This window comes from Microtus ochrogaster, chromosome 7 (genome assembly GCF_000317375.1).
Source record: "Microtus ochrogaster isolate Prairie Vole_2 chromosome 7, MicOch1.0, whole genome shotgun sequence".
Classification (NCBI taxonomy): domain Eukaryota; kingdom Metazoa; phylum Chordata; class Mammalia; order Rodentia; family Cricetidae; genus Microtus; species Microtus ochrogaster.
Genome location: NC_022014.1, coordinates 70,237,866 through 70,252,039, shown reverse-complemented (window position 1 = coordinate 70,252,039; position 14,174 = coordinate 70,237,866). Strand labels below are relative to the sequence as shown.

General features: G+C 39.2%; 1 protein-coding gene across 6 annotated transcripts in view; it reads left to right on the top strand.

Annotated features, from left to right (window-relative positions):
- Window positions 1-14,174, top strand: part of Luc7l3 (LUC7 like 3 pre-mRNA splicing factor) — a 32,437-nt gene that overhangs the window by 11,540 nt on the left and 6,723 nt on the right. For all 6 annotated transcript variants that reach the window (XR_003377126.1, XM_013347557.2, XM_013347559.2 and 3 more), the window contains exons 2-7: window positions 1,392-1,458; window positions 6,062-6,101; window positions 8,143-8,287; window positions 9,280-9,354; window positions 11,372-11,476; window positions 13,695-13,856. Coding sequence is in view for 5 of the 6 variants with exons in the window: in XM_013347557.2 (XP_013203011.1) it covers window positions 1,392-1,458; window positions 6,062-6,101; window positions 8,143-8,287; window positions 9,280-9,354; window positions 11,372-11,476; window positions 13,695-13,856 (594 nt within the window). In the remaining variant the exon portion in view is untranslated. The remainder of the gene's footprint in view (window positions 1-1,391; window positions 1,459-6,061; window positions 6,102-8,142; window positions 8,288-9,279; window positions 9,355-11,371; window positions 11,477-13,694; window positions 13,857-14,174) is intronic.

Here is a 14,174-nt window from a genome sequence, read left to right as displayed (position 1 = left end):
CCTCCCTCCCTCCCTTCTTTCTTTCTTTCTTTCTTTCTTTCTTTCTTTCGACAGAATCTCATTAAGTCTTCTAGCTGGCTTTGAACTCACTCTGTAAACCAGGTAGACTTTGAACTTGAGCTCCTCCTACCTCAATCTTCTGTGTATCTAGGATTAAAGGCTAGTGCTGCCCGTCCTGGCTAGATAGATTTTGACTTCAATTTTTATGGGCAGAGCTGTAAAACCATACTGCTTTGATAAAGAAAAATCTGTTTGACATTTGGCATCAAATCTTAATTGTTGAGAAAAATTTCTTACTCAAAATTTCTTACTCAGTTTATTTTGTGCTAACTATAGAACTCAGTTCCGTTTCATGTCAGGCATGCAGCCTAGAATATGCTCCATTCCTACCCTTCTTACTGTTGTTTAAATGTAATGCATTGATAATCACAGTAACAGTGAAGTTTTGGGTGAAAGGCGATAGTTTGGAATTTTGATTAATGTGCTTTAGTTTACTAAATTAAATATGGGATCTGGAAGAGTTTCTCAAAAGTGGGCTTGGTGTGATGGTGCAAACCTTGGAATACTAGCATTTAGGAGACTGAAGCAGAATTGTTTTGTGTTCAAGGCCAATTTGGGTTACATAATGAGACACTGTTTCAATAACAAATGCATCAACAGGAAAGAATTAAATTCATTTCATGTTCATAATGTTTTCTTCAAAGGGTAGTAAGAGTCACTCAGTGAAAGTATTGGTGTTTGAAATGTCTAATACATGGACAGGTAGGGGAACTTTAGCAATAATATAAAACTAATTTACTTTAAATGAGAGTGGGAGGCCTGTGTGTATATGTGCATAAACACAGGATTTGTATGCATGCCAGAAGACAGCTGGAGTTACAGGCAGTGGGATTCGGGGTCCTCTGCAAGAGCAGTACCTCCTAAGTGCTGCGCCATCTCTCTAGCCTATTAGAGATTGTTTGTTTTTAGGTAATAAAAATTTATTGCCAGGTGGGGTGGTGCACAGTTTTTATTCCAGCACTCAGAGGCAGAGGCAGACAGCTTTCTGGGTTCAAGGGCAACAGAACCATACAGAGAAACCCTGTCTTGGGACACCCTCTCCCACTTCGTTTTTCAGTATTATTATGAGATCCATCTGCCTCTGCCTCCTGAATATCATGCTCAACTCACAGCCAGTTCTTAAAACACCAGATCATATTTGAACAGACATAATTAGTTTATTTTTAGAAAATGACCATTCTATAAGTCGTTCATTTTGTCAAAATTTATAAGTCGTGTTCGTACTTGGTCAATAATACATCAAGACATAAATATTATTTGGCACCGTTTCTAATGGAAATTTTAGAGCTAAGCAATTTTTAAAAGTTAAGTACTTTTTTTTTTCTTAATAGGTTTGTAAATATTATCTCTGTGGTTTTTGTCCTGCGGAATTGTTTACAAATACTCGTTCTGATCTTGGTAAGTGATTTTTCTGTTTATCTTTGTATTATGCTTACAATTAAACTTCTTTAACAGGGCATGATGACACAAGCCTATAACTTCAGCAGGAAACAAGGGGATCTTGAGTTGAAGGCCAGCTCAGGTTATGTAATAATAAAACCTTTTATCCAAGTAAAACTCAAAACTTTCTTTATAATCCTGAAGTTTTTTTCCCCTTGAAAATTTGATGATAAATAATTTTTACTTGATTTAATTATGAATATGTTAATAAATTTTAATCTGATCAGACATACTGGCATAATTAAATGTTCACACCTACACTTGTAAAACACTAAAGTGAAAATTGTTCACATGTACACTTAACTCTATTCTAGAACAGGCTAGCTTGAAATATACTTATGTGGCTTAGGCTGGCCTGAAGCATAAAGCAGTCCCTCTCCCTCTATCTTCTGAATACTAGAATCACAGGTATAAGTGATCGTGGCTGGTCAAAAGTGCACACTATGCTAAAGGTGTGGAATGGGTAGTAACACCAGGTGTTACTTCTAAAACACAGTTTTAGAAGATTGGTCTTGGTAGAGACCTGTTTTGAAAGTCTGCAGAGGGACTGAGAAAACAATCGCTGGGTTCTAGAATCGTGGCTAGTGCCAGGTATGGGCCATCAGGATATTGTAAAAGTCAGGGCTGAGTCAAAAGACAAAATAAAGAAGATTTTCAGTAGAAAGAAAATTCGGCTTTGACACTGTTAACATTTTTTGAAGCAGTTGTTGTTTTGTTTGTTGTTTTTTTGAGGGTGTTGGCAGGATTTCTAGCCCAGACCTGGTGTTTCCAGTAGCATACACCACCATGATGACAACCAGAACTGGTCACCAGACATTGACAAATGTCCTCTGGGGTCTGAATAACTCCCAATAACGAACCACCAATTTCAGTATTCTTAGACATTTCTTGATGCTAACTTTTCTACTTTAGTGACCCAGAAAGATAAGGCTTATTTTTTGTAGAAATTGACCAGAAGGACCCGAAGTATAAACTACAAACATAATTGGCTGAGTTGTGAGTTCTCTCACATTACTGATACCAGTGTTTGCCTTGGGGAATATTGTGGCTGGAAGAGTCTGGTTCTTGACATTTTAAGCACAGCACAGGGAAATTGTGAGTGAAAATGAAATTGTAAAAACAATCTTTAAATAGCTCTGCCCCGTCTCTCTTCGGAAGAGGTGGCTGTGATCTCCACTCTCCTCCTCCCCCCTTCCCTCTCCCCCTTCCTTTTTACTAAATAAACTACATCTAAGCTCAAAAAAAATATTTTTTTTAAAATAAGCACTTAATAGTAGTGTTCTCTTAGAGGCATCTTGGAAGCAATAGCTAGAAAATTTCCCCTGGTGTAGAGAGCAGGTGAACATCTTAGAAAAGAGATCTGTTGCCTGCATCCTGACCCTCTGAGCATCTCCTTTTAAAAAAATAAGTTCTTGGTTTCCCTTCAGTAAAGGCCCTTGTTTACAAATCTTGCCCATCCATTCTAATTTCCAGTCAGAATTTGGAAGTATCTTTTAAAAACTTATTGCCGGGGCTGGAGAGATGGTTCAGTGCTTTTAAGCACTGACCCTTGCAGAGGACCTGGTTCAGTTCCTAGCATCCACGTGGTAGCTCCATGTGACTCCAGTTTTAGGGGCTCCAATGCCCTCCTATGACCAGGTATGTAAGTGGGGTACATATACAATATGCTGGTAAAACAGTCTTTGAAAAATAAGTTGCCTGTCAGGGAACACTAACCTGGCAGACATGTGAAGAATACCTTCAACTTAGGTTAGCAAAATGGTCAAGGGAGGAGCTATGATAAGAAATGATAGGAAATACAGTAGGAAAAAGTTTGAAATGCTTAAATCTTACCTAACTTTAGTATCTTCAGAGAAATGGTATGTGCACATTAAAAAGAGTAGATTACAATTAAGCTGAACTTCTTAAAAATAAATCTTTTAGAAGTTAAAACTAAAGAAATTAAAATAAAAGCCAGTGGACTGGACTGGCGGTCTGGCTTAGGGGGTACATATGCTTGCTCTGCGAGCATGAGGATTTGAGTTCAAACCCCAGCACCCACATGAAAAGCTGCGCGTGCCTGTCATGACAGCATTGTGGGGGTGGAAGGCAGGTAGATCAGAATTTGCTGGCCAGCCAACCTAGCTGAACAGCAAGTAGGGGAAGACACCAAAGTCATGCTCTGATTCCTTCAAGCTTGTACATAGACACACAAAAGTGCTATACACTCTTTTGCATGTACCACACAGTATGTGCTTGTGCGTGCGCACATATATGCACATGCAAAAAAATACATCACTGGGCTGAACTGGAGTTGTGTCATATGACTATTGTAATCTCAGCACCCTGTATGCTGAGGCAGGAGACCTTCACATTAAAAACCAGCAGTGATGCATAGAGGTATGTATATACTTTAATAGAAAGGACTGGAGAAATTTGAAAATAGAATGTTATGAAACGTGCAGTAGAACAAAAATATTAGTATGCAAATGTGTTTAAATTAGAGCCAATATTAATATTTGAGACATAATACAGATGGGGAAGAAATCAAAAGAAATTCATTAAAAAATTTCAGTGATTTATTTCATTTATGTATACTAGTATTTTTATCTATATGAATATTTATATACCACATGCTTGCCTGGTGCCCACAGGGGTCATAAGAGGGCATTGGGTCCCCTGGAACTCCCATTTAGGTGCTGGGAATTTAATCTGGGTCTTACGGAAGAGCATTCTGTGCTTTTAGCTGCCGAGCCATCTCTCTAGTCCCAAGAAATACATTTTTAAATTTAGTGTTGAACATCATCTTTAGGTTGGTTAAATCCTTCAAGTGATGGGCACAACGGATGACAAGAATCCATACTCTGCCTGGCACACTTTGGTGAATTAGAGAACAGCAAACACAGGAGCAACTTAATCACAAAATTATGGTTCAGAATGACCTAAGACTTATGGGGTGCAAGAAGTTTGAAAACACCAGAGAATTACCTTCAGTGTTTGTGCTAATACCAGAGTTAGTGTAGAAAATATTGAAGTATGAAGGTAAAGAAAGATGTTTTGGGACATAGGAAGTCTGAACAAACATGTTCCCATGTATCCTTTCTCAAACAAGTTATCCAGGATAATGTTCATTAACCTGACAAGGATAAAGAAAAATAAGCTCTGGTAGTATATCTAATACAGTGTGGGTAAGGAATTCTTTAAGATAGTAACTCTAGTAAGCTTGGAAAGTAAGCATCCCAGATGGAAGTAAGACAAGGCTCCCTGAAGAGAACAAAAATTGCTGCCTTGTCTTTTGAGAAATAGTATGGAGATACTTTCTTAGAATAAGTGGAAGTATTTAAGGGAGATCAAAAATATATATATAGAAAACAAATCTCAAGGAAAGACACAAATGCCTTCCACACCTTTTGTTAGGGCTACAGGGAATGCTGTTGGCCTGGTCAAAATGGAATTCCAAAAGATAGCTTTTTTTGTTTTGTTCTGGAGACAAAGTCTCCATGTAGTCCTGGCTGTTCTGACTAGACCAGGCCGAATTCCTGAGTACTGGAATTAAAGTTGTCTGCCACCTTACTCTGCCTAACCTAAATTTTTGATTGTATAATATTGATTAAAAATAAGCACAAAATTCCAAAACAAAGCTGGGCGATGGTGGCCCAAGCCTTTAATCCCAGCACTTGGGAGGCAGAGGCAGGCGGATCTCTGTGAGTTTGAGAACAGCCTGGTCTACAAGAGCTAGTTCAGGACAGGCTCCAAAGCCATAGAGAAACCCTGTCTTGAAAAACCAAAAAGAGGGGAGAGCACAAAAAATTTAAAATAGTGGAGTTAAATTTCAAAAGAAATGGCTAAAAGTAAAAAATGGTTTGCATTTGGTATTGAGAATGAGACTTGTGTTACTTAACTTTATGTACAAATATTTGAAGGTAATATCAATGCTGGTTCAGATAAGTAGTCTCTAGCATCCAAGTTTTGTTTTGTAGCAGTATGGAACAATTTTTTTCTTTCTCTTCACTCTTGCTCTTGTCTTCTTTGTTGACTTAGGAGACTAAAGAGGTCAATTTTCATGATGCTTTGTGACTCAATATCAATTTAGTTGTCTGCAGTCTACTTAGTGATTTGTTTATTTTTATTTTTAAGGACTGTATATATCGTAGTTGCCATACTGGTACTGTATACAGCTGTATTTTATTTCACAGGAATGCTAGGATCAAACCCAGGGCATTTTACATATGAAGCAGGTGTTCTACCACTGATCTATTGCCTCAGCCACTCTCTGCCCCCTCCATAGTAGCATAGCTTTATTCTGAACAAAGTGGCATTATTTATTAGAAAGGGATGCACTGCCTTAGATGACTGCAAGTCACATAAGGCCTCAACCTTATAAAAAAAAAAGAGAGAGAGAAAAAAAAATGATGTAGTGGTCTCCTCTCTTATCACTTAGGAAGCTAAGGCAGGAGGATCCTCATTTCTAGACCATCCTAGGCTATGTCGAAAGATGGTATTTAAGTGTGGCGGGTAGGAATGACCCTTTTTATAGCTAGTGAATGTCACAATAATTTATACATGCTCTTTTCTCTCTCAGGTCCATGTGAAAAAATTCATGATGAAAATCTAAGAAAACAGTGAGTTGTACTTTTGTGTGTGTGTGTGTGGGGGGTCATTTTCCCTTCCTAGTTATTTAATTTAAAAAAACAAGCATTGAAGAAATAACTGGAACTAATATAAAATAATGTTGCATGGAAGTCTAGTCACTGGCTGGGCATGGTAAGGTTTAATAGTTTCAATAATGATATTAGCTGCCATATGAATGCATATTATATGCTTAATTTTTCTATATTATATCTGTACCTTCCTTTGTTTTCCCTGTTAAAATTTATAATTGTTTTGTGACTCCCTCCCTTGTGTGTCAGAAGACACCCTCAGTTGTTTAAGATAGCATCTCTTGTTCGATAATGCATATGGCAGGCTAGCTGGCCCAGACCTTTCTAAAGGTTTTTCTGTCTTTGCCTTCCATCTCACTATAAGAATGTTGGGATTATAAACCTGTACTGCTGTACCTGGTTTTATATGGATCCAAACTCAGGTCCTCATGCATACACAGTAAGCATTAACTACCTGAGCCATCTCTGCAGCGTCCATGGCATAGGAATCATTTGAGCATCAGATGGTGTGTATGTGGCGGCCCAAAGTGGGGTGTCCTTGATTATTTCCACTTTATTTAGTCTCCTGTTAGCTAATTCTGTCCAGTCTTTTGAGCTACCACCTTGCTTCAGGAATCCCCTTTCTCTGTTTTTCAAGCACTAGGAGTATAAGTGACTACCATGCCTGCACAGCTGCTGCTTCTATTATTGTTGTTATTGAGACAGGGTTTCTCTGTGTAGCCCTCGATGCCCTGGAACTTGCCCTGTAGATGAGAGTGACCTTGAACTCAAAGAGACCTACTGGCCTCTGCCTCCCAAGTGCTGAGGTTAAAGGTGTGCGTCACCATTGCCAGCTTTTAAAATTGTTTATTTCTTGAGACACTGTCTTACTATATAGCCTCGCTAGCCTGGAACTCACTATGTAGGCCAGGCTGGCCTCGAACTCACATTTATCCATCTGTCTCTAGTATGTAATTAGCATATGCCAGCACAGCAAACAAATTTTTAATTTTTAAATAATATTTATTTGGTTTGTGTATCCTTACACAGTGTACACCAGTGCTGTGGTACACTTATGGAGGACAGCTTCTAGATGTTAGTTCTTTCTACCATATGGGCTCCTAGGAGCAAACTCGGGTTGTCAGGCTTAGCAGAAGATTATTTGCTGAAGCATTTCACTGGTTTATAGATAAAATTTGCCCTGGGTTCAGGGTCATTGATAGATCCAGTGCAATAGTAGAGCTGGTACTTAAACCTGTGTCTTGATTTTTTTTTTTCTTTTTTTTTGTCGGTGTTATTTGGTTTGAAACAGGGTTTCTCTGTAGCTTTGGAGTGCGTCCTATAGTCCAGGCTAGCCTCTAACTCACAGAGATCCGCCTGCCTCTGCATCTTGAGTGCTGGGATTAAAGGCGTGTGCCACCACTGCCTGACTAAACCTGTGTTTAAAGCTTGTGTTTTTACCTTGGCCTGGTAATGCAGGCCTATAAAACCCATTATTTGGGAAACAAGACAGGAAGATCTAAGTTCAGGGCCAGTCTGGACAACTTAATGGGGCCTTTTCTCAAAAAACAAAGCAATGGATTATAGCTCAGATAGAGCACTTTGGTAATAATGTGTAAGGCCCTGCTGGGTTCAGTGTATAGTACCATCAAATCAAATAAACAGCAAACCAATTCTTCTTATTTTATATGCATTGGTTCCTTGCCATGGCTGTTGAGTCCTCTGGAACTGGAGCTAGAGACAGCTGTGATCTGCCATGTGGGTGCTGGGAATTGAACCTGGGTCCCTTGGGAGAGCAGTCAGTGTTCTTAGCCACTAAGGCTTCTCCCCAGCCCTGCAAACTGATTCTTAGACAACACTAATACATTGTATAATGCCTTTTCCTTTGACAGCTACAGCCAGAAATTTGCTTCATGTAATGCCTTGTTTATTCCTCAGTCTAAATGCAACAGTCCTAGAGATGGGTTGATAGAGAATATATGATGTATAATGGTTAAAAGTTGATTTATTTTCATTTTATCAGGTATGAGAAGAGTTCTCGTTTTATGAAAGTTGGCTATGAGAGAGATTTTTTGCGATACTTACAAAGTTTACTTGCCGAGGTAGAGCGTAGAATTAGACGAGGTCATGCTCGTTTGGCATTATCTCAAAATCAGCAGTCCTCTGGGGTAAGTATGACATAAACTTTGTAAAGAGCCCTTGTCCTCTGGAGACCCAGATATCTCATATTTGTCTTCCATTGATTACTTTTCTTCTAAAAATTACATGAAGTTTGAAAAACACCTTTTTTTTTCTGTTGAGGTTTAGGGAAGAATCTTTCCCCCTCTTAATTTTTGTTTGTTGGTTTGTTTTGGTGGTGGTGGTGCTGGAGATCAAGCCTCAGACTTTGTACATGCTATCAAGTGCTCCACTACTAACATGGTAGCCCTCTAGACACGTCCTTTATTCTAGGAAAACTCAGAAAAGTGGTTTCCTAGTAACTAGCCCTGACCCACTTGACCATTGCACTTTCGTGAGGAGAATGAGATAAGCAGATTATCTAGGGGGAATTGCTTTTCCAAGGAGAATGTGACTAGAAAAGAATGTTCTAAAGGTGACCTTTGTAATATAAGGCAAACAAGGAACTAGCTAGCAGAACCCAAAGTGGGGTGGGGGGTAGCAGACATAAGACAAGGAAGGGGTCATTTCTTCATACAGAGTCAAAGCAAAGTTAGGGTGTCGGGTGCTAGGAATAAAGGTGTTTACCCTCACTGCTGGCTCTAACTTGAAGTCTTGATTCTCCTTGCCTTCACTTTCCAAGAGATTATACGCATATGACATGATGTCCAACCTCCTCCCTCCTTCAATTACTAAATAGAAACACCGAGGGGCATGGTGGCATCATCCCATATTAGCCCTTGGGAGGGTAGGGCATAAGTCTCTTTGAGTTCAAGGCCACTGGGCCACTAATTTTTCTTTATTTTTTAAATGGGGGGGGGGCATGTATCTGTATCCATGAGAACTTGAATGTTTTGTTGCTTTAGGAGGTGGTGCTGGGATCAAGCCCAAGGCTTTGTGCATGCCATCACCAGCTCCATCCCTGGACCTAAGAGTTTGAAGTATTTTCATTGGTATTTTACTTATTAATGGCAGTATTAACACACGTTACTGTTTTTAATAGGCTGCTGGTCCAACAGGCAAAAATGAAGAAAAAATTCAGGTTCTGACAGACAAAATTGATGTGCTTCTACAGCAGGTGAGAATTGTTGGCAGAAGTATGAGAAAAAAAATTTGGAGCTGGGTGCTGCGGCATCTGTTTTTAACCCCAGGGTGTAGGAACTGGTGGAGATGGTAGTATCATGATTCTGTCTTAAGAAACAAAAAGACTGACACATGACTGTTGAGGTCAGAAAATAAACATGAAAAGGAATTTGATTGGTTATACAGGAAATACAAACTGAAATCTCACAGGGAGATTTAACAGTATTTGAATTGCCCCATTTAAAAACAATAGCAATAGTAAATTATTTGAGCATTATGAAGGATTTGCGCTCATTAGAATTATCAGACATTGATGGTGGGTGTGTAAAATGATTCAAGTACAGGTATTCCAGAGGAGTTTAATCTGCTCTGTGTGCGTGTTTACTTTGGTTTTTAAAAAGGTTAAAAATGTACTATGAGACACTCCTTTACTCCAAACAGAAATTAAAACATGTCTATACAGCTTGTGGTCTGCTATTCACAGTTTTATTTAAAATCATTGTGCGCCCCCCCCCCTCCAACCAATCTGACCCCAGTAAACAGTACTTGTGCTAGTTCAGATATTCATCAACAAGTGTGTTCGAAAGCCGGCTATGCTCATAATCTCAGGGCTAAGGTGGGAGGATGCCATAGTTCAAGACCAGTTTTGGCTATATGGTAAGTAGCAGGCCAGCCAAGGCTACAGAGATAGAATATTATCTTAAGAAAACCAAAATTACAGGTTGGAAAGATGGCTCAGTGGTTAAGAACACTGGCTGGTCCTCCAGAGGACCTGGGTCCAATTCCCAGGATCTACATGGCACCTCATAATTGTCTTGTAATTCCAGTGTCAGGGAATCCAATACTGTTGCACAGACACACATGCAGGCAAAACACCAATACATAAGATACAAAGAATTATTTATTTATTTATCTATCTATTTATTTATTAATTAATTAATTATATATACAATATTCTGTCTGTGTGTATGCCTGATGACCAGAAGAGGGCACCAGACCCCATTACAGATGGTTGTGAGCCACCATGTGGTTGCTGGGACTTGAACTCAGGACCTTTGGAAGAACAGGCAATGCTCTTAACCTCTGAGCCATCTCTCCAGCCCCAAGATACAAGGAATTATATTTGCAGTTGTGGCTCGTGCCTTTAATCCCAGCATTCGGAAGGCAGAGACAGACAGATCTCTGGGAGTTCAAGGCCAGCCTTATATACAGAATGAGTTTCAGGACAGGCTCCAAAGCTAGAGAAACTCTGTCTAGAAAAACCAAAAAAAGGAAAAATAAGTTGTGATTATATCCATATAATGAAATAATATTCTGAAGTCTAAAGGAATTTAGTATTTGCAGTAATAGGAATAAACATCTAAATCATCTTGAGTGAAAGAAACTCTATTGAGGAAGGAATATAAACCACATAATACCATTTATAGGAAATTTGGAAAATTCAGTCTTGATCTATAGTGACACAGATTATTGATTGTCTGGTTATATGTGTATGGTTGAGGTTGGAGGAAGTACTAAAAAGAACTCTTTTGGGGTTGGGAAGAACTTGTCTAACTGGTAATAATGGTGTTTCTTTGATAGATATATACACATGTGTCCACACTTAAAAACCTTTGTTTTTAAAATCCACATCATCTAAGCTGTAAAAGAAAAAAATCACAAGGGTCAAATAAAACTCAAGTGGGTTTTTTTTGTTTTGTTGTTGTTGTTTTTTTTTTTTTTTTTTTTTTTTTTTTTTTTTTTTTTTTTTGAGACAGGGTTTCTCTGTAATAACCCTAGCTGTCTTGGAGCTAGCTCTTATAGACCAGGCTGGCCTTGAACTCACAGAAATCTGCCTCTGACTCCCAAGTGCTGAGATTAAAGGTGTGCACCACCATTGCCTGGCATAAAACTAAAGATTTAGCAAGCAAAAAGACATAAATCTACTAAATGCTAATGAAGCAAGAGGGTGTAAAATTTTTAGCTTGGTTGAAAAGGAGTCTTGACTCTAAAGTTTTTTCTGTCTGTCTTAGATTGAAGAGTTAGGATCTGAAGGAAAGGTAGAAGAAGCCCAAGGAATGATGAAATTGGTTGAACAGTTAAAAGAAGAGAGAGAATTGCTAAGATCTACAACCTCGGTGAGTTTCAACCTTTATTATGTTCTCAAGAAGCCTGTTAATTATAAATTACTTAGAATCTGTTCTTCCTGGGGAACCTTGGAATCCTTTTTTTATTGTCCTATATTCAGTCTTGATCAGACATTTTGTTGTCCGCACGTGTTGGTTTGGCTAGTCACAAGGTTACATCATGAGTCTATCCTCAGATGACATGAAGCTATAGAATAAAAAGCCCTCAGCTTGCTCTGGTGTGCTCACTCTTTCTGTACTGCCGTGCCCTTCCCACACGTGTACCAGCACACAGTGCTGAGAAGCAAACTTAGAGTATTGTGCTTGTCAGGCAAATGCTGCCTCTGAGCCATTTTCCCCATTTCACTCCAGTAGCAAGCAAGAAATCTTCAACAGCAGGCATGTGCCAAGTGTCTTCTTAGTCAGTTTAGTACAATCTAACTGGAGGTAGCATTTGATTCCACAGGTTGGGAACTCAATCCTAAAGCTTGTATTTTGCTCACCCCTTCTTTCCTCCTCCTTTCTCCCCCCCTTTCCCTCTTATACACATGCATAAGGTGCAGTATAATACACACACAATCCTGGGCACATATATGTCAGATGTCACTCAGATGCCCCAGGTTTTGCCTGTGCTTCTGACTAACATTAAAAATTCAGGGCTTTCACAGACCCTCACCTCGGGTTCAATTAATTTGCTCCCGTACCTCACAGATCTCTGAAACACGTTTACCAGCTTATTATAAAGGATATTACAAAGGATGCAGATGAAGAAGAGATGAATAGGTATGGGAGAAGGGTTGTGAAGCTTCCATCTCCTCTTCAGGTTCACCACCTTCTAGGAACCTCCATGTATTCAGGTATCTGGAAGCTCCCAGGCCCTTTTCTGGGTCATATTGGAGACTTAATTCTGTAAGCATATGGAAACATGGACAACTGGGTAGAAACATGATTAGATGAAAAGAATATAATAATGCAGTAGACCAAGTGGGGGACCTAGCATCCTACCTGTCCAGATCTTTTTGTGACCTCCCTGCAACATCCCTTACCCTGACTATTGTGCAGAATCCCTTAGGGCTTTGAGATCAAAAAAGTAGGTCTTGATAGTCTACTCTAAGTCTCAAAGGTGAAGGAAGGTTAGTGTTTCTGTGGCTTGCCTTAGGGAAGGGAGTTATGAACTAAGCATGGAAATAGCCATACTGCTGGTAATGTCTCTTAGGAGACAGAGGCAGGCAGATCTCAGTGAGCTTGAGGACAGCTAGAGCTACAAAGCAAACGAAAAAAATTAAAGGAGCTGGAGAGATGGCTCAGTGGTTAACAGCACTGGCTGCTCTTCCAAAGGTCCTAAGTTGAATTCCCAGCAATCACATGGTGGCTCACAACCATCTGTAATGAGACCTGGCCCCCTTCTTATGTGCAGGCATACATGGAGGCAGAATGTTGTATACATAATAAATAAATAAATTTTTTAAAAAAATAAAAAAATAGTCACATGTTATCTCACTACAAGCCGTAGTCTATATTTTTACATTTATTTATTTAGTGTGATAATGTGGTCCTGTCCTAGCATGTGTGTTAAGACCAGAGGACACATTGTAGGCATTGGTTCTCTCCTTACAACATGTGGGCTTAGTGTTATCTAACTTGGTGGAAAGAGCCCATATCCACTGAGCCATTTTTTCCAGCCCCTCAATAAAACTATTAAAACAATTCTTCACTCTCTGGCTAAGCCCCGCCTTTATTTGTAAATGCTCATATGAGCCTGACTTATTTTCATTGTCAAATCACTCAGTACTTACCTTAGTTTAAAATTGGCAGTCTTGAAGTGTCTCCCTCTTTAACTGTGAGTGGTGTAGTGTCTGCCTTAGATGCTACTGATGAGATGTAATTGGTCACCGTTTCTGTTCCCTCAGTAGTGTGAGCTCATATTCACCTTGAATTTAATTTCTTAATACTTTCAGAGTTATTATTCAAAAGAAATTATTATTATTATTATTATTATTATTCAAAAGAAATTTTGACTAAAACAACTTTCTGAAAGTAAGTTTTTCAAGGAGATGTAGGTGTTCAGCAGAGGCAAAGTTGCTTGTTCTTTTCAAGTCTTTCCTCTCTAAACTTGAGCAATTGTGTTCAGCTTATGGCTGGAGAGATGAAAGATAGATGTTGAGTTTCTTTTGGAATTTATTCTCTCTTCCTCAGATACTCTCTCATAGCAACTGACTTCTCATTTCAGACTATTGAAAGTTTTGCTGCCCAAGAAAAACAGATGGAAGTTTGTGAAGTGTGTGGAGCCTTTTTGATAGTAGGAGATGCCCAGTCTCGGGTAGATGACCATTTGATGGGAAAACAACACATGGGCTATGCCAAAATTAAAGCCACTGTGGAAGAGTTAAAAGTAAGTTTCTCGTAAGCATATATAATCTGAAATCTCTAACTATCACTGAAAATTCTGTATTTTAGTATAGCTAAAAATTGGTCAAACAATGATAGAAACCTTGAGTGGCCTTCTGTTGCTATTTATATTTCTTTAAAGCAGTGGTGTACTAGGCTGTTGGTTGATAAGCATGCTTCTTTAGTGTGCCCACCACTCTGGGTTGACCCCAGTACCAAAAGTAAAAAGAAAATAGGCAGTGTCAAGGGCCGGGCGGTGGTGGCGCACGCCTTTAATCCCAGCACTCGGGAGGCAGAGGCAGGCGGATCTCTGTGAGTTCGA